The following is a 26,653-nucleotide window of genomic DNA, read 5'->3' as shown; positions in this document are numbered from 1 at the left end:
GAAGGATGCCTGTATCTGCATTGTTGGTTAAGGGCTTGTAAGTAAGCATTTCACTGTAAGGTGTAATCGGCGCATGTGACAAATACAATTTGATTTGATCTCTCTAGTGACTGGGTGTATTGAAGTGTAATTGGTAACTTCCCCATGCTCAAAGGGATATTCAATGTCTGCTTTTTTTTACCCATCTACCAATAGGTGCCCTGCATTGCGAGGCAAAGGAAAACCTCTTTGTGGTTGAATCTGTGTTTGAAATACACTTCTCAACCTTACAGATAATTGTATGTGTGGGGTACACAGATGAGGTAGTCATTCAAAATCTTCCATCCACACCCTCCACCTCCCTAGCCTGGTCTCAGATCTGTTTGTGCTGTATAGCCAACTCCTATGGTTGATGGCATTACACTTACCAAAGGAGTAGGCAAGAAAGCACAAACAAATGTGGAACCAAGCTACCACAGAGTGAGAGAAGAACAGGAAAATGTGACACAGGCTATCAGCTATGGTGGTAGAAATAATTAAACAGGATTTAGTGTGATTCCTTGACCCCTACACAAAGCAAAGGCGACGTGAGTGTGGTGACTGAGGGCTGGTGACTCACGCAAGGGTGTGTTGCTGCTTGTTGTTGTGTTAACGATAGGAAGAGAGAGGAGACTGAGATCATGGAAAGGCTTCTGAGAGGATCCATCCATCTCACCTTCTATGTCATCCAGTGATGGGTTTTCTTTTCTCTTTTTCTCTTTTTCTCTTCTCCTCTTCTCTCCTTTTCTCCTCTTCTCTCTTCTCTTCTCCTCTCCTCTCCTCTCCTCTCCTTCTCCTCAGTTTTCATGTTTTCATCTCTGCCTGTACTATTCTGTTTCCCAGAATGAGTTACTGTTCTGTTCCTCTCCCATATTTCAGCGCTGTCGGAAAATGCAGAGAAATCTATAAGTCATGGTAACAACCTGTCCCTCCCTCCCTTCCCTTCCCTTCCCTTCCCTTCCCTTCCCTTCCCTTCCCTTCCCTTCCCTTCCCTTCCCTTCCCTTCCCTTCCCTTCCCTTCCCTTCCCTTCCCTTCCCTTCCCTTCCCTTCCCTGGGCCCGTGGAAATATCCCTTTTGGAACATGATGTCAGACGACTGCAAGCTGACAGGATTCTCACACGCGCAGGCTTATGCGTACACATGCGGACGCATGCATAATAAACGGCTCTCTATCCACCGGATGTGTACCAAGCTCACTAAAAGTGGCAGTAATAAAGCCTCTCTTGAAAAAGACGAATCTTGACCCAGAAATTATTTAAAAAACTATCGGCCTATATCGAATCTTCCATTCCTCTCAAAAATTTTAGAAAAAGCTGTTGCACAGCAACTCACTGCCTTCCTGAAGACAAACAATGTATACGAAACGCTTCAGTCTGGTTTTAGACCCCATCATAGCACTGAGACTGCACTTGTGAAGGTGGTAAATGACCTTTTAATGACATCAGACCGAGGCTCTGCATCTGTCCTCGTGCTCCTAGATCTTAGTGCCGCTTTTGATACCATCGATCACCACATTCTTTTGGAGAGATTGGAAACCCAAATTGGTCTACATGGACAAGTTCTGGCCTGGTTTAGATCTTATCTGTCGGAAAGATATCAGTTTGTCTCTGTGAATGGTTTGTCCTCTGACAAATCAATTGTACATTTCGGTGTTCCTCAAGGTTCCGTTTTAGGACCACTATTGTTTTCACTATATATTTTACCTCTTGGGGATGTCATTCGAAAACATAATGTTAAATTTCACTGCTATGCGGACGACACACAGCTGTACATTTCAATGAAACATGGTGAAGCCCCAAAATTGCCCTCGCTAGAAGCCTGTGTTTCAGACATAAAGAAGTGGATGGCTGCAAACTTTCTACTTTTAAACTCGGACAAAACAGAGATGCTTGTTCTAGGTCCCAAGAAACAAAGAGATCTTCTGTTGAATCTGACAATTAATCTGGATGGTTGTACAGTCGTCTCAAATAAAACTGTGAAGGACCTCGGCGTTACTCTGGACCCTGATCTCTCTTTTGAAGAACATATCAAGACTGTTTCAAGGACAGCTTTTTTCCATCTACGTAACATTGCAAAAATCAGAAACTTTCTGTCCAAAAATGACGCAGAAAAATTAATCCATGCTTTTGTTACTTCTAGGCTGGACTACTGCAATGCTCTACTTTCCGGCTACCCGGATAAAGCACTAAACAAACTTCAGTTAGTGCTAAATACGGCTGCTAGAATCCTGACTAGAACCAAAAAATTTGATCATATTACTCCAGTGCTAGCCTCCCTACACTGGCTTCCTGTTAAGGCAAGGGCTGATTTCAAGGTTTTACTGCTAACCTACAAAGCATTACATGGGCTTGCTCCTACCTATCTTTCCGATTTGGTCCTGCCGTACATACCTACACGTACGCTACGGTCACAAGACGCAGGCCTCCTAATTGTCCCTAGAATTTCTAAGCAAACGGCTGGAGGTAGGGCTTTCTCCTATAGAGCTCAATTTTTATGGAATGGTCTGCCTACCAATGTGAGAGACGCAGACTCGGTCTCAACCTTTAAGTCTTTACTGAAGACATATCTCTTCAGTAGGTCCTATGATTAAGTATAGTCTGGCCCAGGAGTGTGAAGGTGAACGGAAAGGCTGGAGCAACGAACCGCCCTTGCTGTCTCTGCCTTGCCGGTTCCCCTCTTTCCACTGGGATTCTCTGCCTCTAACCCTTTTACAGGGGCTGAGTCACTGGCTTACTGGTGTTCTTCCATGCCGTCCATGGGAGAGGTGCGTCACTTGAGTGGGTTGAGTCACTGACGTGGTCTTCCTGTCTGGGTTGGCGCCCCCCTTGGGTTGTGCCATAGCGGAGATTGTTGTGGGCTATACTCGGCCTTGTCTTTGGACGGTAAGTTGGTGGTTGGAGACATCCCTCCAGTGGTGTGGGGGCTGTGCTTTGGCAAAGTGGGTGGGGTTATATCCTGCCTGTTTGGCCCTGTCCGGGGGTATCATCGGATGGGGCCACAGTGTCTTCTGATCCCTCCTGTCTCAGTCTCCAGTATTTATGCTGCAGTAGTTTATGTGTCGGGGGGCTAGGGTCAGTCTGTTACATCTGGAGTATTTCTCTTGTCTTATCCGGTGTCCTGTGTGAATTTAAATATGCTCTCTCTAATTCTCTCTTTCTCTCTTTCTGTCTTTCTCTCGGAGGACCTGAGCCCTAGGACCATGCCTCAGGACTACCTGGTATGATGACTCCTTACTGTCCCCAGTCCACCTGGCCGTGCTGCTGCTCCAGTTTCAACTGTTCTGCCTGCGGCTATGGAACCCTGACCTGTTCACCGGACGTGCTTGTTGCACCCTCGACAACCACTATGATTATTATTATTTGACCATGCTGGTCATTTATGAACATTTTAACATCTTGACCATGTTCAGTTATAATATCCACCCTGCACAGCCAGAAGAGGACTGGCCACCCCTCATAGCCTGGTTCCTCTCTAGGTTTTTTCCTAGGTTTTTGGCCTTTCTAGGGAGTTTTTTCTAGGGAGTTTTTCCTAGCCACCGTGCTTCTTTCACATGCATTGCTTTCTGTTTGGGGTTTTAGGCTGGGTTTCTGTACAGCACTTTGAGATATCAGCTGATGTACGAAGGGCTATATAAATAAATTTGATTTGATTTGATGATTTGATGCTCATACACACACACATTCGCAAACATACACACGTACACGTTCCCAATCCAAACAAAACATGAAACGCATCTCTACACACTTAAACTTCACTCTGTTCTGGACAGAATGTATCTGCTTTATACTGCATTTCTCCCTACAACGTTCTGTATGTTCTGGCCAAAAATAACCTTCAATATTCAAACCTCCAACTAATGATACTTTTATTTATTTTTACCCCTTTCTCTCCCCAATTTCATGGTATCCAATTGGTAGTTACAGTCTTGTCCCATCGCTGCAACTCCCGTACGGACTCAGGAGAGGGGAAGGTCGAGTGCCATGCGTCCTCTGAAACACGACCCCGCCAAGCCACACTGCTTGTTGACACATTGCTCGCTTAACCCAAAAGCCAGCCACACCAACGTGTCAGAGGAAACACCGTACAGCTGGTAGTAAGCTTGCCGAAGTCAGCGTGCATGTGTCTGGCCTGCCACAAGGAGTAACTACAGCACGACGGGACAAGGACATCCCGGCTGGCCAAACCCTCCCCTAACCCGGACAACGCTGGGCCAATTGTGCGCCGCCTCATGGGCACCACTTCATGGGTCCCCCGGTCTCGGGCCGGCTGCGACACAGCCTGGGATCGAACCCGGGTGCAGGGCCTTAGACTGCTACGCCACTCGGGAGGCCCCAACCAACCATACTTACAGTGATAGGACGTTGGTGCTCAGTAAATGTATAAGAAAAATAAAAACATAAACCAGCCCATTAGATTAAAAACAGCAGTTTAAATATATATTTATTCATATTGTTTCTGTGTTTCCACTTCAATTCCGTCTCCCATCTTTTATCCAGCTAGGCTATTGATTTACCATTAAGTTGAATGGGGGAGAAAATCCATACCGCTCCCTTTAAATAACCATCACACAGACATGAGACATATAGTATGTCATATAGAAACAATATTGGAGACCTTGGATGAGTCCCAAATTACACCATATCCCCTATATAGTGCACTACATTTGACCAGGGCCCTGGTCCAAAGTAGTGCAGTATAAAGGGAATAGGGTGCCATTTGGGGTGCAAACCATTTGAGAGGCTTGAAATAACCAATGCAATCCTCCTATCCTGGTGAATACCCTCTCTCCTGCTCTCAAATATATTTCGAATGAAAACACCCATAGCATCGTTATCAATTAAACACTTTGCTGAATAAGACCTTTTACAGCTTCAAATGTATCAGCTTTTCATTGCTTACTGTGTAGTGCTTTCTTCTATCTGTGTAGTGGAGGCTGGTGAGGGGAGGAGGGCTCATAATAAAGGCTGGAATGGAGTCAATAGAATGGTAACCACCACATGGAAACCAGGTGTTTGATGTGTTTGATACCATTCCATTCACTCCATTCCAGCCATTATTATGAGTCCTCCTCCCCTCACCAGCCTCCACTGTATCTGTGGTATGTTGTCTCTTTGTCTTGGGAAGCACATTATGAAGCAGGGTCTGTATTGTTGGTCAGCTGGTATATGGATGCCACTGGGAGGGTCTGCTAGGTGAAAGAGGGGACAGATTGACTGAGAGTGACACTTCACTGTGGGAAATGACAGTGATTTATTTCTCCTTTTTTCTACTGCATGTTACAAGGTATGTCAGGCTGATGAATGGTTGAGACACACACATGGATGTGCACACATAGGCATGAAAGCATACACACATGCACACACAAGTGCACACCAACATACACAAACACAGAGAGAGAGAGAGAGAGACGGAGAGAGAGAGCAAGAGAGCGAGAGAGAGGAATGCCGTAGGACATCAGCCTCAGGTGGAGGTAAACATGAGAGGAGGAAAGTGGGAAGTACACTTGTGGATTTTGTTATTGTGTGTGTGTGTGTGTGTGTGTGTGTGTGTGTGTGTGTGTGTGTGTGTGTGTGTGTGTGTGTGTGTGTGTGTGTGTGTGTGTGTGTGTGTGTGTGTGGGCGTGCGTGCGTGCGTGCGTGCGTGCGTGCGTGCGTGCGTGCGTGCGTGGATGTTTACAGTATACGTACTGTATGTTAATGATTTTTGACACACGAGTCCCACAATGAAAGAAAAAGAGAGAATACTGAGAGAGAGGGAGAGAGGGGGAAAAAAGAGAGAAAACAAATCCATTCATCCATGCCTTTGTTTCTTATGTGCCAATCCCAAAACGCAGTGGACTGCAAATGTCTAAGTGATTGAAACAAAACGTCAGTCCTACCCCAGCCCTACTGTCTCTTTAGATTTAATACAAATCTCTAATCCACATTGTGCTCTTTGCCCAAATAAGAAAGCCAGTCTTATCTCTGGACCATTCTTCTGAACTCCTCTTTGCTTTCCCAGAAGCCAATCAAAATCAAGTATGAAATAAAAAAAGAATCAGCATGGCAGGAGCCAGAGTGAGTGAATTTCCATATAGATAGGCCAGCACATTAAACTGTCTGTCTGCCTCCTCTCCCCTCCACCCTTCCTCTTATTAGACCTGATCTTTCTACATCATCCACTTCTAACATCCAGCCGCTCTCGCTGTCAATTCTATATGGCCAGACAGTTGATTGTTTTTGAACCGCCGCTGACCTCTCATATACACTATAGAGTAAACCAGGTTGTGATATATACCTGCTGTTTGTTGTGTTGACTTGGAGACGCGATGTGGGCTGCGCTTGACATTGCTATTGTTGTATGTTAGAGGTCTCTTAGAATATGAGAGACAGAGAGAGAGAGCTTCTCGTCACAGCCTTTCCAGGCTATTGTAAATTAAAATGCAATTAAAACAAGCAAATAAGCCGTCCCAAGAGACGGAGGGGGAAGACAACAAGGATTATAAGCACTCAGCCAAAGACGACAGGCCTAGCTATGCCACTCATCATTAACATAACAGGAGCCAGGAAGAGGAAGTGAATCTGAAGAAAGAGCTCCGGTTATGGGATGTCAGACTGAGACACTAATGAATGGACCCACTCCAAGTTACAAGAACAAAGAGACAGTGGGCTGTAGTTCATAAAGATGAAACCACATCTTAACGATCAAACATGAAAACACATTGTCTCACAGCTGGCGTGGGAAACTGCATTTGCTACATAGGTATCATTGAGGGCAGTAGTCTGTATCTATTCCTTCTGTATTTGTGTGTTATGCCTGCTCAGCCTCGGCTGTATACTACAGCCCTGTAGAATCCAAAGACTGTACATAGACTGCATCCCAGCTCAGCATAGCGCCGTGGCTCGATACACTATTGACAGGTCTGCTGCAGCGGATTCCACCACACACACCCTACTAGACCCCCCATCCCCAGGGAGCATGGTGCTCTCTATCAGCCCCCCTCCCCGCTCTCCCTCACTCCCACCCACACACCCCTTGCTCAGGCTCCTGGGTATGGGAGTAGAGGGGGGTCGCAGGAGGGGTGGAGGGTTAGGGGTGGAGGGGGGAGGTGACTGAGCAAGCCCCACACGACGACAGGCAGGCAGGGAGGAAAGTGAGGCAGCCCACCCTCACAGAGAGCTCCTCTCCATGGACCAGCCCCACACGACAACAATGGGCCTGACAAAGACACTGGAGGAGGAATTTCCACTTCCCTCCCGCATTAATACACACAGCCCATACAACCTGATGCAGAGGCTGTAGGCCGCATTAAAGGTCGAATGTAGCCATTTTTATCACAATATCAAATCATTTCTGGGTAATAATTAAGTTCCTTCCCGTGATTGTTTTCAATTAAAATGGTCAAAAAGAAAGAAAAATAGCTTCTTAGCAAAGAGCAATTTCTCAAGCAAGAATTTGGCTTGGACTATCCGGGAGTGTTCTAAGTGGGGAGGGGGAAACTGAAAATGAACTGTTATTGGGAGAGAAGTTTGGAACTCTCTTTCTCTATTTGTCTATTAACTAATTTACCGTGCATCATCTGTAACTCCATCCCACCAAAACAAGCAGAAATTTCAGGTGGTCTTTACAAACAGCTCTTACACTAAAAGGACATTATCATCATTTTCACAATTGCACAGTATCATTCCAACCTCATAGTGTGGAAATATATATAAAACACAGGCATTTCACGTTTTCGACTACACTGGGCCTTTAAAATCTGCAGTGCGCCATTATTAATTGGATACTAATGGTTTTCATTTGTTACCATTATCATAATTGAACATATGTCAAAAACAAACCAAGATGAAGGGAGATAGCTACATTAAAACCTCAGTGCTAGGAGTCTGGATTTAAAATGACCAGCTGTGTTATCATATCATTTCCATTGAATTCATATGTTTACTTGGCATATTCTACTGTGACAGAATTGATCAAAATTAATGTAGTAATTACAATGCATTGATTAAGCTTCTTTTCCAAGCGTGCAAACAAAATCACTTCCTTCCCCATAATAGAGTTGCTAATTCGACAAGGCTTGGAATAAGCTAAACCGCATTGTCGAAAATCCAAGTGTTTCAAGGTTGCCAGATATACAGTGTACAGCTTGAAGAATCTCAAACTGCATTCTCATAGAGGGAAAATGTCCCCTCCTAATTCTGTGTGTGTCTCCCCCTCTCCCTGCCACATCAGCCTGTTTGATAGGGGGGCTTAATGACCGCCCACTGAGCGTTGTGAGAATGGCTGTAGGGCCCTCTTAACATTTTTGTAATACCCCCCCAACCCCTTCTACCCCTCTACCCCTCCAATCTGTCCCCTCATCCAATCCTCTTTTCTTCCATCTTTCTGTGAGAGATGAATCAGATGCTTGGCTGAGCAATGCAGGCATCCGTTTGGTCCTGCTGCTGGTGCTGCTGCTGGTGCTGGTGCTGCTGCTGTTACTGCTGCTGTTACTGCTGCTGGTGCTGGTGCTGTTACTGCTGCTGGTGCTGCTGCCTCTCTCTCTCTCTCTCTCTCTCTCTCTCTCTCTCTCTCTCATATCTCTCTTTTTCTCTCCTCTTTCCCTCCTCCCATCCCTCCCTTTCTAATCCTCTTCTCCTTCTCTTTTTGACATTTCCTCTCCCTCTCTTTGCCCTCTTCACTCTCTCCTCTTTGTCTTTTATTCTCTCCCTCTTCTGCCCCACTTTGGCCCGCCACCCAGCTCTCTCCATTTCACCAGTTGGCACAGTCTGGGCACTACAAGTGCCAAGCCCTCTCTAAGCAGACACCATTTTGTGGGTTGGATGATTATACAGGCAGGCTGTGAGAGAGAGACTGTGAGCAGAGCGAGAGAGAGAGGCTCTGGGATGAGGCTGTGTAAAGGTCATAGTCTGGGATCTCACCCAGCATCTCTCTCCTCACCGCCTCATGACTCCCCACGGTGAGGGGAGTAGAGATCACGGTTTAGCCTGACCCTGGGCCCTGCTGAACACACACAGATATACACACAATCACACAGGCACACACACAGGCACACACACACACATACACAAACATGCACACACCTCTTTCTCAATCTCTTTTACTCTCTCACTTCCTGCAGATCTGCAGGCCTCAATTGCCATCTGAGGTATAGTGAAGATTTGCAGACAGCACAAATGTAGACAAGTAATAACGAAATACAACATATGAGACTACAGCATTTGTGTATTCTATAAAGTATGTCAGTCCTGCCCAAAGGCTTAGCCCAGTCTGATAAACAGTGGTAAACCATCAGTTATTTCATGTATTAAATGGCACAGTGCTTCCACCATCCATTCTATGATAAATGAGCTACCCATGGTATGACGGAACAAAAAGCTTCCTCATTCTAACCCAGGCCCATGTATGTGCATGCATATCTAACATTCGTTTACTGTAACACCGTCATGGACATTCCAACAGGAGTTGCAATCCACGCATTTTGACCTTCATATCTGATAGCTGAGCAGTAGCAGAAATGTTCTACATTTTTAGAACATGTGCCATGCCATTTCTCATTTGAAAACCTTTCTTCTGTCTTTTTGGCTCGGCTGTAGTGTCTATTTTACAGTTGCTTTACACTACAAAAACGATGTATTTGGTTTCCCAGAGTTGAGAAGTTGGTGTAAATAAGATAAAGTAGTAATTGTGGGTAAAAATCGTCCACGGTTCTTACAAGATGGTATACTTTATCCGGTCACAAATAGACACAACTTATATAGACTTAGTCTTTGAACGTATGTTATGGAGAAACTTTGAGATACACTGCGAGCAGCATTGGTACATTATGCCTACCGTTTCACGCATAGGCCTATTCCCGCTTTATAAAGTGCAATTATCTGTTAATAAACTTCAATCAATTAAAGTAAATGTTTTGTTCAATTGCTGCTTTCATAACTCGAAATGTGGCCATGAATTATTTGACAATGTTTGGATTCAACACGGCTAAATAAATGCTCTCTATAAAATAAACAATGTGGTGCTATAGAAACACTGTTGGAATGGAAGACCTACTATCTTCAATACACATCCAACAGTATGAATTAGAAACGGTTGTATTTAGGCGTCCTAATCCTTTATTAGTCGGAATGAACAATCGAAGTTGATTACCTTTACCTAAAACTATTGGCACAGCTATTGACTAGAGATGCATCAGAGCCTGGAGCCAAACCAGTGAGTTTGTGCACCTGTGTGTTCAGAGGCGGATATCATGGGCATATGGGTCGAGAACAACATTGGCCATAGGCTTACACGGCGGGAAACGTTTCAAGTAATCAAGGTGTGAGAAAATGTATTAAAACAGTCTACTTGCAAATGTGCAACCACACCCAAATGATTACCAATTCTCGCTGGGTTGGCAGGTTGGTTGATTTAGCCTATACCTGAATTCTCACAGCCTACAGTAGTTTGTGGGTCTGGAATAGGGTTTATTAAATGGGGCGACATTTGTTTTACTTGAAAACTAAATGCTGAAACAAAACAATAAGATAAAACCCTATTACGTAGTTCAAACAGACAAATACCTTCTTAAACAACAATGTATTATGTGCAATGCGTTTCTACGCCTACATTAGTAGAGTCGTTCGTTTCTGTTCAGTGGTGATTATACAAGGTTAGTGTGGAGACATATTATGTGGTTGTGCTGAGTTGGATGTTTGTATCGACGTGAGAGACAACACAAAAATGCACTTGCGACATTCCATCAAACTCTTATCAGGAAAAAGTCGGCAGCAGCATTACAGAATGCCTGCGTCAGGAGCAGCCAATGAAGAATGAATGATCCCTTCAATGTGTCATAAAATCATCCTTACTAATATGACTTCATGGAAGGGGAATGAATGCATGTAGCCTACTACTATATACAATTTAACAGCTATTGAAAATAGCACCTCTAAATTATAGATATCGTCTTCACTCCACGGCTTCATGTTGCCTTCAGCCATGCATTTCGTTTCTAAAACGCTTAACTAATAAGACAGGAAATTCGCAAACGATAGAAAAACGTGAGCTCTACCTATGACATTTAATTACGGGCTGTATTGGCTCTATAGTCCCAGTTAAATTGTATTTCGCTCCGAATGCTGTTGCTAAGGGAGCAGGGCGTATTCGCTCTCTGACCGCAGTTGAAGGGCAAATGAAAACCGTGAATATGATCGAAATCCGTCGTTTTCACGAGCGCTTTTACGGCATGTGGTATCAGGACGTCGCCCAGTATGTATTTTGAGTGTGAAATATGGCTTTTAATTATTACACGGTGTGATATTACGCTCGTTTCTATCCATTACCTTATAAGGAAGGGCAGCGCTGTATCGTGCCTGGTTGCAATAGGCTGGCGGTTACCGCTCTATGGAAGATCGTGCATTAACCCTTGTGGTGCTGAATTATAGTTGAGAGGGAAACGCTTTATGTATCAGCTAGAATACTTGGCATTTTGGTGATGACTTCTCGACTTACCCCTCGTCTAATCGTTTCGAGGTAGACCTGATCAAAATGTGTCACCATTGCGGCATATACACCAAATGCGCAATGGTGTTATCGGTCGTTTAATCAATCATTCATTTCCTACAAACGAGTAGCCTAAATATTAATGGCACAACTATTAAATGAAGTAGTACCCGAAACAGCAGGGTAGCATATGAAGTTGCTTTACTATAGCTCGTATCTTTCTGCACATGCATTTTAATAGCCTATTGAAATATTATTGAATTACATTTTAGAGAGCACATTTAGCTATATATGGCTAATATAAGCCTAAAGTTATGCAAAATATGGATTACAGCAGCCGTCTGATGTCTATCAATGTTTAAATGGCATTTGTGAACGACCGGAGCATACGAAACTGGTTTCGGTGTAGAGTAGCCTAGTGCATGACCTAGATATTTGGTAACCTCATAACCGATAGGCTCTCCACATTTTAAAAGAATTCAAGCAGGCTAATGCATTGAGTATGATCATGAAAGTCAAAAGGTAAAGTCAATAGGCAGCTTATGGTCGTCGTTGAAGAACACGACGCATAGCCTAGCCTACTGGGGTCGCATTAAACCAATGCCCACTAAATGCCCCTCTTCATTGAATTGTGCCCATTCCTTTAGGAAACCTTAAAATATGACACCATTTCCCTTTGAATAATGTAAAGTTATTATTAACATTTTCAGCATCCACAACAACACGTTTATATTCATCTGAAGGTTGACACGTGCTGTCCCACTGACCAATTTCGGCTCTTAGGCTTCATTATGAAAACTCTTTCATAACGTATTTTGATTAGCTATTCTTGAAACCATTGCATAATGTAACTATTACATTTACAGACACGATCATCGTATCGACAGGCTCGTATGTGCTCAACATTCGGAGAAGACTTTGCACCTGCGCCTTATATTCTATTCTGTTCTATTCCATTCTATTCCCAGCAAGTTGGTGATACAACTTGCCAAGTATAATTTTTTGGGAAAATAGACTATAAAGCATCAATACCATGTTGTTATACACCTCTGAAAAGTCCTAAACATGAAACATGTTTTCAAACTACATTTTTGTATTTTATTTTTCTGAATGCATCGGAAGATTGTAATTCAACATACATATTGTGCTGATCGAATGAACCTGGTTTAGGATACATATTTAGTCAACAAAGGTATGGTTTGCTCGTGGATGTAAATTATACAGTAATGGATTATAATTTCCATAGCTGCCTGTCTCTTGCAGCCCAACTCCGCTCCACACACACGGAGCGGGTACAAACCTCTGCCTTTCACCTCCCCCTCTTCGCTCTGACGTCATGTGCCTGGCTATTGCATGAAGTGTTCTTGCAGCCCCACTAGTGTGGACTGTGGATATCTTTCTGCTTACTGCCTTCGAGCCAGGACCCAGCGAGAGAGTGTGTGTGTGTGTGAGAGAGAGAGAAAGAGAGAGAGAGAGAGAGAGAGAGAGAGAGAGAGAGAGAGAGAGAGGGCAAGAGAGCGACAGAGAGAGCGAGAAGGAGCTAGAGAGAGGAGTGGTGGAGGGATTACAGTTTGGTTTCTTATAACTGGAAAACTACCAAAGGAGTGAACGAAGGCATCAACGTATTTCAACGTTCGTTCGCTTCAAACGGATTCAAGACAGAATGGAGCTACCTGCCGCGGGAGAGCACGTCTTTGCGGTGGAGGGTATCGAAAAGAAGCGCATTCGGAAGGTAAAACTTCTCACCAATGCACATTTCAATAGCGTTGAGCTCAATTCGAATGTTATCGGTTTTCTCACCAAATCTCTCTCTTTCTCCCTTCTCCTACAGGGCAAAATAGAATACCTGGTAAAGTGGAGAGGGTGGTCTCCCAAGTAAGTGTGAAACATTGTATTGCGCATATGATGTTAAATGCTCGGACACACGATAGTACCCATACGTGGATTTTGCAGGCAGCAACCGATTTTGTTTTTCAACCAAAAAATCCTCGCTCGAAAGGCGCGCGCGAGCCAAAGAGAGATGGGGGAGCAAGAAAGAGAGAGGGAGAGCGATACGGATGCCTTCACTAATTTATGCGAGGGAAGGGGGTAGGCACAGCCATGTAATCCCGTTTTAATTATTTCTGCACTGCCAGCGAATTTACGAGACAGTGGTGTTAAAATGGCCGACAGTAACTCGGTGCACAGTGCAAAGATTATTGGTTTTATACCGTTTGCGTTTGGATAGAGCAGGGACCCTACCCTGTTTTTTGAATTGTGTACTGCTCTCTCTCGCGTAGCCGACTTGAGACATACCCAGGGGTATTTGCTATGGCAGGCATGATCCGCATTTGTTTTGGAATTGGCTTCCCTTGCCAGACATAGTGAATCATCCAAGAGATGAACCCATTAGTAGGCTATAACACATTTTTTGAACATGCTGGTGTATAGGCTACTTTACGCATGAAGACTACTGTAACGACGTTGTAGGCTAGAGTCAAGAACAGTATGTAATTCGTAACCCATAATATATTGAGAGACAACCTTAGCCTCTATATTGTAAAAGGGAATAGCCTATGTTGTTTCTCTCAACATGAATTACATATTTGTTTCTGTTCTTTCTACAGATACAACACATGGGAACCCGAGGAAAACATCCTTGACCCGCGCCTTCTCGTGGCGTTCCAAAACAGGTGAGAGACTTTGGATCTGGCCTCGCAGCCTCGAGTTGAGTCATGACCTTATATGGTCACGAGAGGAGGGGGGCGGTGGGTAGCAGCGCCTGTTATTCATACACCACACAGCCTCCCATGGGGGGATGTGTTTGAATGTTGGGAGAACTCCAAAGACACGCTTATGGATTGATTATATACGCGCACGTGTGCATGGTTTTAGTATTAAATTCTGCATTCTGCATTTTAATAGCCTAGACTATCCCATGGGTTGTTGTCAAGGTCTGGGTCTCAATGAGTCCATGCTCCGCGGCATGGCAGTTCATGTAGGCTAGTCCTATGCAAAGAACTGCTACAAAATCAAATAAACGGAGGGAAATAAACGGAGGAAGTTGTTGTAATTAGACATTCGGTGTGAGGTTGTCCATCAATAAACTATGTAAATATATGTATGAAGTCAATATCCTTCATTAGCAATCTTCCTATAGGCCTAATTTACCCGCTTACGGCCCTATTGTGTAGCCTATTACAATCGAAGACTCGGGCTGCTTTCAAAAGTGAGCCAGTCTTGCAGGTGCAGGAAATAACGGCGATGGGATGCTATTGTGAATAAACGACGAATTTGCGCATATAGACCTAATACTATTTTGATAGTCTGGTCTCTGTGAGTCAATTCATGAATATGTCATTGTGAATGTCTTTATAATGACAAAACCACTCTTGTGTAGTCCGAAACATGGGCTGATTTCAACAATTAGCTTTAAGATTCAGGCGACAAATGTTTGGGCCTATCGTTTGGCTACATTCAAACGCAATGGGATATTTTAAACCACATTTTATTTCATAACTATTGATCGGAATAATCTTTGTATTAGCTAAAACCTTTGGAGTATATCTAAGAGTTGATTATAAGCAAGGCTGCATAAAAGTATTATGTCTGTGCGAAAGTTTATAGGGCTTAAACAATTTTGCGCCGCAAATTCACAAATAGCCTACATCACATGCAATGTCATCCATACTCGATTGCGTTAATCCCCACATATGTCGCAGTCATTTCACTCCAACAATGTATCACAACAGCATTGCGTGGTGCAGGCGGCTGGTCTCTCTCTCACCCACGGGATAACCTAGGCTACCCGCCCCATAGGCCACCACCACCACTCCGTGTTTCACGTCGATATGGAGACAGGGAGATGCATAGAAGGCTGAAGGCCTAAAGGACGGGGGATGGGTATCACATTTATGGAAACCGTAATTGACATCCACTGCTCTCCGGCATTTCCAGTTGGCGACCTCATATTCTCCAGTCCCCCGGCGGTCTTGTCTGTGTCTGGGCTGGACGGTCGGTCTCAGAGCGCTGCCTCTGCGCTGTGTGGGGAGGAGGGAAGGAGCAGGCCTGTGTGTTCGGCTCGCTCTGCTCCGGTCCCGGGGGATGGGGGAGGGGAATCGACATGGGAGGTTGTAATTTCCAAATCTTCTATAAAGGGAGATTACCCCGCTCGACGTCTCCGGTGTAAAATCACACCACGTTATTGCTTTATGATGCAGAAAGTTCACGGGGACTGGCCGTGTCATCACGGGTTTGCTCAGTGTTTTGCTTAAACATTCATACCGTAGCATAGTATGTCTACTACATTAATGCTGTGTGTTAGCCACATGCGCTAATGCACAGCGGTGCGGGTGCGTCGAGTCCAGCTGCCATTGGGCTAGTGGGTTATATTTACGAGCATGTTATGACTTCAGGCCTCAACCAGGGAGCAATTATTTCATATGGACATGACTGTGCATATGATCACAACAGAATCATAACGTCCTGCACTGCTCTCTCTCTTCTTTTTGTGGGGAGAGTTTTGTAAACCCAAACAAATATAATGTTGTTCTTGGTAGGCTATAGTTCTCTGGAATCTAGTTATTAATTCATTTATTCGGTGAGTGTAATTTACTCGGGAATATAACCCAATATATTCAAATGTGCATAGTTAATAATAGACCATTGTGTTCACCTAATCTTTATGCAGTGTAGATGCTGTTGTGTTGCAGTTATTTCATTTTCAGTAAACCCTACTTCAACCTTGTATTTATTCAATTTCATACACACCATGTGACCCTAATTAGGATTTGACTGTGACAGAACCATAGGGAGGTGTAAGGACTGGCGGTGGGAGAGGATGTGGAAGAGAGAGGGGGAGATTATCCCCCTGCTGTAGAACTAATTGAATTCCTTCATTATAATGAGAATATGGAATGATGGGCATATTACTATGGAGAGAGTTATGCAAATACAGACAGACCAGAATGCTTTGCAGCAGGTCACACTCGGGTCTTCATTAGCGTTCAAAATCAAAATTCCACTTTCGACCTTGAAGAGATTATTTTAAAAAGACATTTGTCTAGAGATGCTACGGAATTATTAATAAGATCAATAGAGGGATATATTTGCAAACTTTGTTTTGTTTGTGCACATCTGTCAATATGTACAGTTCATTAATATGTTGTAAAGCTACCAGTATGTCAATACGTCAAACATTCTTTGATGACACAAGATGATGTTTCCTGCCAACCTCCACCCTCGTGGTAAATATATGTTTTTCATCATCTTTTACAGAGAGAGACAGGAACAGTTGATGGGATATCGTAAACGTGGACCAAAACCAAAACATCTCTTAGTCCAGGTAACGATCATCATCCCCACCTTATTGTCCATATTGTTTTTATGTTTAATAGTTCCATTTGTTTAAAAATAACAGGATTTTCAGTCAGCCATTCCACTGAACAGCAGAGAGCGAGAGAGAGAGAGAGAGAGAGAGAGAGGCGAGAGAGAGAGAGAGAGAGAGAACAGAAGTTCTTGTAACACACCAGTGTCAGGTGTTTTGGAGATCCCTGTCATTATATCTGTGGTTATTTTGAGTGGATTTGCATTAGGAGAGAGAGAGAGATATGGGTTCCTCCAGCTGGTCTGGCCTACACACTCATCATGAAACCCAGTTTGTTGCCTCAGGCTCTGGAAGTATTGCTTGAGCACATTCATTTTATTTTATGCTAATAGCCACATGTGCAAATGGCTGTTTCCCTTTTAAGATTTTACAAGTGTTATTTTCTCTTCCCCAAATGAATAACCATGTTGCCTATGGGAAATTTGGTATGCCATTCCATTTTCACGCGTGCAATTTGTTAGCTCTAAAATGTAGAATTATTCAAAGCAGAAGTGAAAGAATAACAGAACACAGTTCCCTGAGGTTGCGGATTTTGTAAGTTTAACTAGGCAAGTCAGTTAAGAACAAATTCTTATTTTCAATGACGGCCTAGGAACAGCAGGTTAACTGCCTTGTTCAGGGGCAGAACGACAGATTTGTACCTTGTCAGCTCGGGGATTCGATCTTGCAACCTTTCGGTTAATAGTCCAACGCTCTAACCACTAGTGCCACTGTGTTTATTACTACGAGTAGTCAAGCCCTGAAAGACCCACTTCATTTGAAAAACAACAAAATGGCAGCCCTGCCACTTAGTTTGCTACAAAGCTGAAGGAGAAGGCTGGAGAAATGTAACCACTCTCAAGTTCATAGATATGGATGCAAGGATAGACAATCCTCAAAAATGTCTGTTCAAAGTGAGAGAAAAGTAAGAGACACACCACATTGCTACAACCACACGTGGTTTGACATCAAGGATCAAGCGTGACATGTCTAGTGGCACCTAAGTGACCCTGAGGTCACAGACATAGCGTCTTCCTCCCCTTTCTGAAATAGCATTCTCGTGGCCTGGGGGGTAGGTCATGCATGGGAAGTGGAGAGGGAAAGAGGGTGGAGGGATCTGAGAAGATGGAGGAAGGAATCCCAGGAGGAGAGCCCTGACTGGATGCTCTCCTCACACAAAGTTATAGATCGGTTGTCTGTGACCTTTATACCAGGTTAGCCAAGAACTGGAATGTAATGTTCCGATAACATCTGAATCCCAATGTACAAATGTAGCCATTAGCCAAGGCCTGTGTGTTGCATTTAGGCTTACAGTATGTGGATAATTTATGCAATGATATTGTATTCTTGTTCTCCGACAATGTCTTTGAATTACCCTTGAGGGGATTGATAATGTCTTATTGAATTGGATTGGATTGCTGGCTACGGCTAAGGACTAGTTATGAGAAGCAACATAGCATAAATGTAGACTTAGGATAGATTTCTGTTGGTTATCTTTTGCCTTTTATATTTCCCTTGTCAGTTAAACCCGAACAATAAAAGATGAAAAGAGTGCTTTCATTTTTCCAGAATAATAACCTTCCATTGTCTTCCGACTTTTTCAGCTTCCCTCGTTTGCACGGAGATCCAGCATCCCTGCTGGATTCGAGGAGACGTCTCCGGAGGCCGAGAACCACCTCAGGTCAGACCCGATCCAGATGCACCGCTCCCAGCCCCAACAGTACCAGCTGAACAGCAAGAAACACCACCAGTACCAGCCCAGCAAACAGGAAGTCTCAGCGGACCAGCTAGGCAACGGGAAGAAGAAGTTATTCTATCAGCTCAACAGCAAGAAACACCACCACTACCAGCCTGACCCCAATATGTACAACACCCAGTCCGCCAGGCCCAAAGACGTGGTCAAAGGTCAGGAACCCAGTCCGCCCACCAATCCCAACCCTGGGTGGAACCTGCCGCCGGCACTGCAGCAGAAATGGGTTCGTGACAAAAACACGGGCTGCCTGAGCAAAGTCAAAGACGTGACGGTGGTGGAGATGAAGAAAGCAGAGGTGCGTGTCAACGAGGCTGAGAGTGAATGCGCCCTGAAGCCCAGCCCAAAGGAGGCAGCCCTACCCAGCGCCATTAGCAGCAAGATGAAGATCATCAAGAACAAGAACAAGAATGGACGCATTGTCATCGTCATGAGCAAGTACATGGACGGCAACAAGGCTGGGGCGGCCAAGGGTAAACACTCTTCAGACTTGACTGGAGAAGAGAAACCTCAACACGCCGAGCAGTCAGACATGACCAAGGTACAGGGGACCACCAATGTCGCTAAAGAGATCTGTAATGCCAGTTCCCCTCCGGCCGCTGAGCATCCCAAGAAACGCTCTCCAGAAGACAGACATTTCTCGAAACCATCGCCCAGCACGGCTGAGGAATACAACACAGAGGTTGCGAGGGGCCAGGCGGACTTACCGGATGATCACCCCCTACAGCTAACCACCAACCCAACCCCTTCCCCCTGGGCGATGGATACTAGCCTCCCCACCCCTAGCCCTATGGACCAGATCCAGACACTCCCCACCACAAATAACGACCGCAAACGCAAGCTCTCCCACCCCGAGGAGGACAGGGGCGCGTGTAAAAGGTTTCTGAGCTCCAGGAGCATCAGTGTCCCCAGTGCTGTGCCCACTCCGCCCCAGGACAAACCCATGGACCTCCACCTCATTGTCCCCCGCCGGAGCAGCAATAGCGGGTATGGGTATGAGGTTACGGACGCCAGCACCAGTCAGGAAGAACCTATGGATCTTAGCTGTTCTAGAACCAGAAAGCAACCTGAACCTGAGCCAGTGCCAGAGCCAGAACCGGAGCCTAAGGATCCAACTGCAGTGGTACAGGAGTCAGAGACAACAACAACGATAACAACAACAGCAACAACAACAACAACAACAGAGGAGGCTGAAGAAGAGCCTGTCTTAAAGTTCTCTCCTTTTATGGGCAACATTGTCATCACTGACATCACCACGAACTGTCTCACGGTCACTTTTAAGGAATACGTTTCTGTTTAACAGTCCCTGGACCAATCGAAACTGAGGACTACTGATTTGACGGCCTTATCAATATGTGTATATGTAAAAAGAAATGTGAAGATTTGTACATATGGAGATTTATAATTTATAATTCAAAATCAATACATTTCTTATGATGTTTTATACTTCAACTCTTTGGTAATGTGGAAGCCAAGAAAGTGCCCTCATGGATTTCAGTGACTGCATTCAGGTGGATGTTAATTACTAGTGAAATGTCCATTATGAAATATCAAGTCATATAGAATAGCTTTTGCTGTTGTGGCTTGATGGTATATACCAAACATATACAATCTTAGAAAAAAGGGTTCCAAAAGGGTTCTTTGGCTGTCCCCATATGAGAATCCTTTTGTGTTCCATCTAGAACCCTCTGTGGAAAGGGTTCTACCTGGAACCAAAAGGGTTCTACCTAGTAACGAAAAGAGTTCTACAAAGGGTTCTCATTTTACATTTTACATTTTAGTCATTTAGCAGACGCTCTTATCCAGAGCGACTTACAAATTGGTGCATTCACCTATAATATCCAGTGGAACAACCACTTTACAATAGTGCATCTAAATCTTTTAAAGGGGGGGTTAGAAGGATTACTTTCTCCTATGTAGACAGCCGAATAACCCTTTTAGGTTCTAGATAGCACCTTTTTTTCTAAGAGTTTAGCCTGAGATGTATGCCGTTTTATACATACAGTATGTTCTACTTAATAATGGCGGTTATTTTGGTCCATAATTAGATGATGTTGAGTAACTATGGTGATGAAAGATCCGTTTAAAAGCACTTCATTGCATTCACCTATGTGTGTATTTTAATTTGTACTATGTACTGTATATGTATTCTCCATATGATTTATACTTATTTCCATTGCTTTACAATCTACTCCAGCCAGGTGTGCTCAGTCTGAGGCTACTGTGTCATATTTCACGTTGGTGAGTTTTGTTATTGTTTGTGAGTGCAGGAGAAATGAATGGAAGAAGAAATGCAAATATGAATGTTGGGTGTGCCAGGCACCCACAGAGACATCATACAGACCCAGTTTCACCAAGGGGTATACTCTGATATGAGATTGAAGCGAACTTCTGACAAATCCTCCAAGGCTCTCATTTGAAAACTAGAGTTACACACATATATTTCAACTAACTGAACACCGGTTTCAGCAAACCCTGTCAATCTTAGCCATGAGCTGCTACATTGCATGTTTTCCTTTTGAGAAAACAAAGTGTATATTATAACTTGCACTATTGAATTGCACAGTGGCAGGCAGGCAAACCATTTAAGAAATTAGCTCTCAGGGGTGAGTAATGAAGACCAGTTTTATTGACTTGTGACCCTAATTAGGTTGATGTATTGCATTGGTGAAGACCCCACAGATGGTCTACTAAGCCCATACAGCAGGTCTATGTAGGACTATTTGTGGCAGGTCTATGCAGAACTATTTGTGGCAGGTCTATGTAGGACTATTTTTGCATTTAAGTTGACCTTATGACAGGGTGACATTTTTCTCCAGAGGAGGCTGGTAGGAAAGGCTTATCGTAATGGCTGGAGTGGAATAAATGGATTGGAGTCAAACATATCCATTTATCCCATCCCATCCATTACAATGACTTTGTCCTCCTATAGCTCCTCCCACCAGCCTCCTCTGCATTTCACACATACAGTAGGGGCATTCATCTTAACTTGCGATTGACGCTTGCTTTACAAAGGCCTGATAGATTGACATGTATAACTTCTCTGTCTTTAGCTTATCGAAGCTACCTGGGTTACTAGTCATAGATGTGTATTTTCAGTGTTTCCTAACACCCATCTCTGTGCAAAATATAAAAGCTAATTGTGAGTCGCTTATGTTTAGAGGCTGATATTTTGATCCTAACACACATGATCCAATGAGAACAAGCTCTTTTGATATTGCTGCTAAAGTGTATGTTAGAGTACTTTCTTCTGTCGTTGAAACCTTGTTGGATGTAACCTACATTACAGTCTAAATTGCCTTCGATGCACACTGAATGCAAAGCAAGAAAGAAAACGACGGATTATGGATTTACATATGATTGTTATGATGATAATGATTAAATAGATATTATTTATTATCATTATTATTTTGCTGTCCAAAACTAAGCTCACTTAGATGCCCTCTGCATTAGAGGTGGAACATCTTATACCTGTCGGTACAACATTTAGCACAACTTTGTAACTTTTTGAATCCTTTTGGTTACCATTGATTTGTTGGAGCCAGGGTACATTTCCCTGCCCTTGGTGGTTCAAAGGCAAAATTATTGTTTTAAGGTGTGTTCCGATGGGGAGGGGCTGGAATTAGTACTGTTGGCACAGCTATGGTATGTTTTACAATAAAGCAAGAGAACTGACCTTTTTCTGACATTGTCTGACTTTGGCCTGCTATGGGGACATGCTGTGAATGACATTAAGTGCTTAAGGCTAATGAATTGAAGTATTGTTTCAGTCAGTATGGGAAAAAATCCTTTATTTGTAGACTGGCATATTGTAACAGGCATTATAATTGCCTTCAACTACCCCCAAAAATGTTATATATATTTTTACAAATAATTATTCACTTCATTCTACTTATATGCCATGTGATGTTCTTTATTTTGACACTAAAGTTAATATTTAGGCCTTGGCTACCGACCACGTTTTTTGTTTTTACTTGACAAAAAAGGCTAACTTTCCTTTAAAAAACATGAATGTTGGTAATAATGTGACCTCTGAATGGAAGCACATATGAAGTTGCTTAAGCACATATACAATCCAGAACAAAGGGTCTTCTGTCTTAAATAACTGTTAAATAACTATACTGGCCACTTGTGTTATTACTACTTTACTGATGGGTTATTTTTCTGTTGGAGCAAGACAGCTTGACCCTTGGCAGGAATGTAATCAGAACCACCACATAGTGGGGGGGGGGGGGGGGGGGGGGGGGTCTTATGCAATATCACATTGTGATACCTCTTGTATCACAATGTGAAAGGCTTTGTGGAATGGGAAGACCTCTATTAGGCTTTCACTTCTGTCAACCAAGTCTCAAGTATCACATTTGTAGGCTGTTTGATGTAGGCTACCATTGACTCACTCCATTTTGTAACAGCACAACTGAGGCTTTGTCAAACTCACGTGTCGTTTCAGCAATGTGTCTTGTCCTGAGCAAGATTTGTCCTTCAGGTAAGTTCTGTCACGGGGTGGTAGGCTTCGTCTTCGGTTGTTCTTTTCCCCACACACGCATAACCTTGGCCTATCCAATAGACTCGTCTAATGAGCATGCAGTCGATCCATTCAGAATTAGGCCGTGAAATGTGTCAGGTTACCTTATCTTTTGGTGGGAGACGTGCTCTGGGAGTTATAGATTTGTGAACTGTATCTAGGGTTTCCACATTCAAATGCCTAAAGACCATTTGAGTTGTAGGCTTAACTCTGTTCAGATGTGCATGGTAGCCTACAGTAACTCCCAAAGCGGAATTTATTGACAACTCAAATGATGGCGCGAATGCAGTTGCAAAAAAGCGCACATACCTGGAATTTTGGCGCAAAATGTGTCAATGTATTGCTTCCTGGAACTTCGAGTTTACAGGCGGGCGCGCTTCGCAATGATTCGGCCCCAGACCAGTCAAGTGTAACAAGGAAAGTAGAACTACCTATATTGGGAGTATGCCTATACATAAACGTTACATGGACATCAGAACATGTTGTATGGCTTGTTTAGACTTCATAATATGGGCCATGACCTTGTCTACAGACCTAATCTAAAGCCAGTGTAAGACCTTGAGCTGGACTGGAAAACATGCCGAGGTCTTTCAATGGGAGTTGCTTATCAAATAATGTTTTTCGGCACTGGGAGTGTGTCATTCAACCTTGGAACAGATAGATATGGCAAGATTGATGGGCCAATTGAACACATTTTGAGAAAAGTTTTAATCGGCTGGTAGCCTAGCGGTGAAGAGTGTTGGGCCAGTAATTGGAAGGTTGTTGGTTCTAATCCTACAGCCAACTAGGTGAAAAAATCCGTCGATGTGCCCTTGAGCAAGGCAGTAAATGTTGCTCCTGTATTAAATGTAAGTTGGCGATGCACGCACATGGGGACTGTCCGGTGATGTCCTTATTTGAAAGCCTTTTTCGGAAATAGCTGGTTCTATTCATCTAAAAAGCAGGGACAAATACAATAATTTCAGCAATTCTCTTTTGGAATGCGTTCGCTTCTAATTTGAATTCCCTTTATTTGATCCATGTACAGAAGTCAAATTACACATTCAACTTGTTTGTAGCCTAACAAATGTTGTTTCATATTTTTGCAGATAGCTCTCATACACAAAACCAAGCTTTTTGACAAGTCCTGCACATTTCTAGAAGCGCAGCGCGGTACCTCTGAATTGCTGTCTGGGCTATATCATGCCAATAAATGTTGAAATTGTCCAGAGAATGGAAAACCGTTTCGCCATAGATTTGAGTCTGATCAGGTAGACTATATCGGTGTCATAAATAGGCTCACTGACATCCCTTTCCCTATGCATTTGTTGCAAGTTTGACATCTCACTTTGAGCTTAATCACAACTTTAAGAATTCAAAGCTCTCAAGTTTGCACTGTCCATGTTCATGGACACATATTTTAGACATTTTATTTTGTAGGTTAAAGTGTATAACTGTATTGTAATCGTGTTAGTATAGCCTATATAATTTTACAAGCGTCAATGGTTCTTTATCGGATATCATTAGGCTAAGAGCCATAGAGGATGTGTCTATTTTATATAGAATGGAGGTTCTTTGTTTGGTGAACCATATAGAAAAGTTTCAATTAATTGGTTTGCGTGTTTTCATCATGCATTTCAGGAATGAGGACTTTATCGAGGTGAATGAAGGCTACATTTCGTTTGTTGAGGCATCTACTTTCCAACTGTCCCCCAAGTAGCCTATGTGTTTGTTTTCCGTTTTCAGGTTTACATTTTTTTAGATGTTTACACCTGAAGTAACTTAACTAATGTTTATCATTAAACAATTCGGCACATAGCCAGCTTGTATCAGTCTCCATTTGATTTGCACTGGAATCCGCAGTAGACGCAAGGGTTAGAGGATAGCTATATTGCATCTACGTTTATAAGTCTTCCTTTTTTAGGAAAATATCTTAGCCCTATAGTCAAATGTTCCATTATTCATACACAGCGTGTGTAACTTGCTGAAAAGGAGACAGCCATTTTCTCTCGTCTATACCCGCTTCGAGCAGCGGATCGAATGTTCGCAGGGGCTTTGCGGTGTATGAAATGGTCGCTCGGCATAACGTGCTGAGAGTTGGAGGTGTAGCCTAATAAACTACAGATTTGAGTAGTGCAATGGGCGTTCCATGTCAGTTTCAATACAGAATCCCATTCTGAATTTGCTTACTGACCGAAGAAGCACGCCATTTTAGTTTATTACACAGTGTAACATAGGCAAATGCAACGTAAACGTAGGCACATTTCGAGAAATTGCATTTGATCTTAACGAAAGACAGGATCACTAATAAGGGGAACGAACAACCTTAGTTTTGGACATATGCACTTGGATAGTAAACAACAGCAATGCTTCATCGAAATTCATCAACAAGTCTATTTTCAATCAAGGTGTTAGGTGTGGATAGCAAATTGCCAAAGGTGCACATAATACATATCGGAAAAGAGGTTTAAATATATCCGGAGTTGGACATACTCTTCTAAAAATTGGCCCATAAATTGTTATTCTGCTGTCTCTAAAGGATAACCTAATGTAGTTCCAGGCAGAACCCTTTTTGGTTCCAGGTAGACCCCTTTCACCCAACAAATTAACCCTCAATGAATACTTTAAGAATCCTTTTGGTGAAAATGTTCTGTAACTAAAAAGGGTTCTATAATTGGGAGAGCCGAATAACCCTTTATGATTCAAGGTAGCCCATTTTTGCCACATACATTATATATAAGGTGAGGCCACTTGGCGGCCAATTTGAAGAAGATATAATTAGGCTACAAGACGGGCCACAGAAAATGGAACAAGAAAACACACACAGGACTATCTTTAAAAGTGAAGGACATTATAGAAATAGCCAACCTCAAGATCGCATAAGAAATTGCATGAACCTGAGATATGACTGACACGCAGGATTCTGAGATGACTCAGCTTTCTGTAGTCAAACAGAAACCTCGTTGTACACATTGGAGCATATAAATAGAACAAGTGCGATGTTTCACATTCCCCCTTTATCACCAGTGCAGCCAGCCATTTCTGTATCATCTTACATTGACAGACGTAGCCTACTGCAAGGCGTATTTGCCATGTAGCCTAGGGCAAACAACAACGAATAACACCAATCAATTCCAATGACTGTTTTGTGTATTTTTTATGAGATTTATTTTAACAATTCTAATGGGGGCCAGTAGCATACGCCTATATGCCACTCTAATTATAAAGGATTCACAAATAAGTCAATTAAATGTAATTTGTGAAGATTACGTTTATTTTGTGTTATATCATGGCCAAACACAAATATAATCCGCCAATACTTATTTGCAGCATCGTTGTTGAATAAACACTAGAGAGAGAGAGAGAGAGAGAGAGAGGGGCACAGTAAATTCAGTTTGCTTCGAGGCTGTGGTTCTTCTTCTCGAGCTGAAAACATACATGTATTTTATGTGTGTCTGTGGTTTTCCTCTTACTCAGGCTACGCGTTTTGCACAACAGATAATGTCCTCCATGAAAGTAGGACAGCAATCAGCGCTTGCGAGTAGTGAGCTGAGAAACCGCGGTTGCCCAGAA

General features: G+C 43.2%; 1 protein-coding gene across 1 annotated transcript; it reads left to right on the top strand.

The window, feature by feature from the left end:
- Positions 1-12,858: 12,858 nt before the first annotated feature.
- On the top strand, positions 12,859-20,330 carry LOC106606687 (E3 SUMO-protein ligase CBX4). The gene is made up of 5 exons (XM_014203037.3): positions 12,859-13,214; positions 13,314-13,357; positions 14,089-14,154; positions 16,739-16,805; positions 18,431-20,330. Exons 1-5 carry the CDS (start codon positions 13,146-13,148, stop codon positions 19,874-19,876), a joined length of 1,692 nt encoding a protein of 563 aa, XP_014058512.2. The 5' UTR covers positions 12,859-13,145; the 3' UTR covers positions 19,877-20,330.
- The last annotated feature ends 6,323 nt before the right edge of the window (positions 20,331-26,653 follow it).

The sequence above is a fragment of the Salmo salar genome, chromosome 06 (genome assembly GCF_965601325.2).
Source record: "Salmo salar chromosome 06, fSalSal1, whole genome shotgun sequence".
In the NCBI taxonomy this organism is placed as follows: domain Eukaryota; kingdom Metazoa; phylum Chordata; class Actinopteri; order Salmoniformes; family Salmonidae; genus Salmo; species Salmo salar.
The sequence above is the reverse complement of the archived record's forward strand: the minus strand, read 5'-3'. Positions and strand labels throughout refer to the sequence as shown.

Bases quoted from the DNA above. Each gene is read 5' to 3' on its own strand.
- LOC106606687 (XM_014203037.3), top strand. From the start codon at position 13,146: ATGGAGCTACCTGCCGCGGGAGAGCACGTCTTTGCGGTGGAGGGTATC. The intron at 13,215-13,313 runs GTAAAACTTCTC...CTTCTCCTACAG, and splicing joins AAAAGAAGCGCATTCGGAAG to GGCAAAATAGAATACCTGGT. The intron at 13,358-14,088 runs GTAAGTGTGAAA...TTCTTTCTACAG, and splicing joins TGGAGAGGGTGGTCTCCCAA to ATACAACACATGGGAACCCG.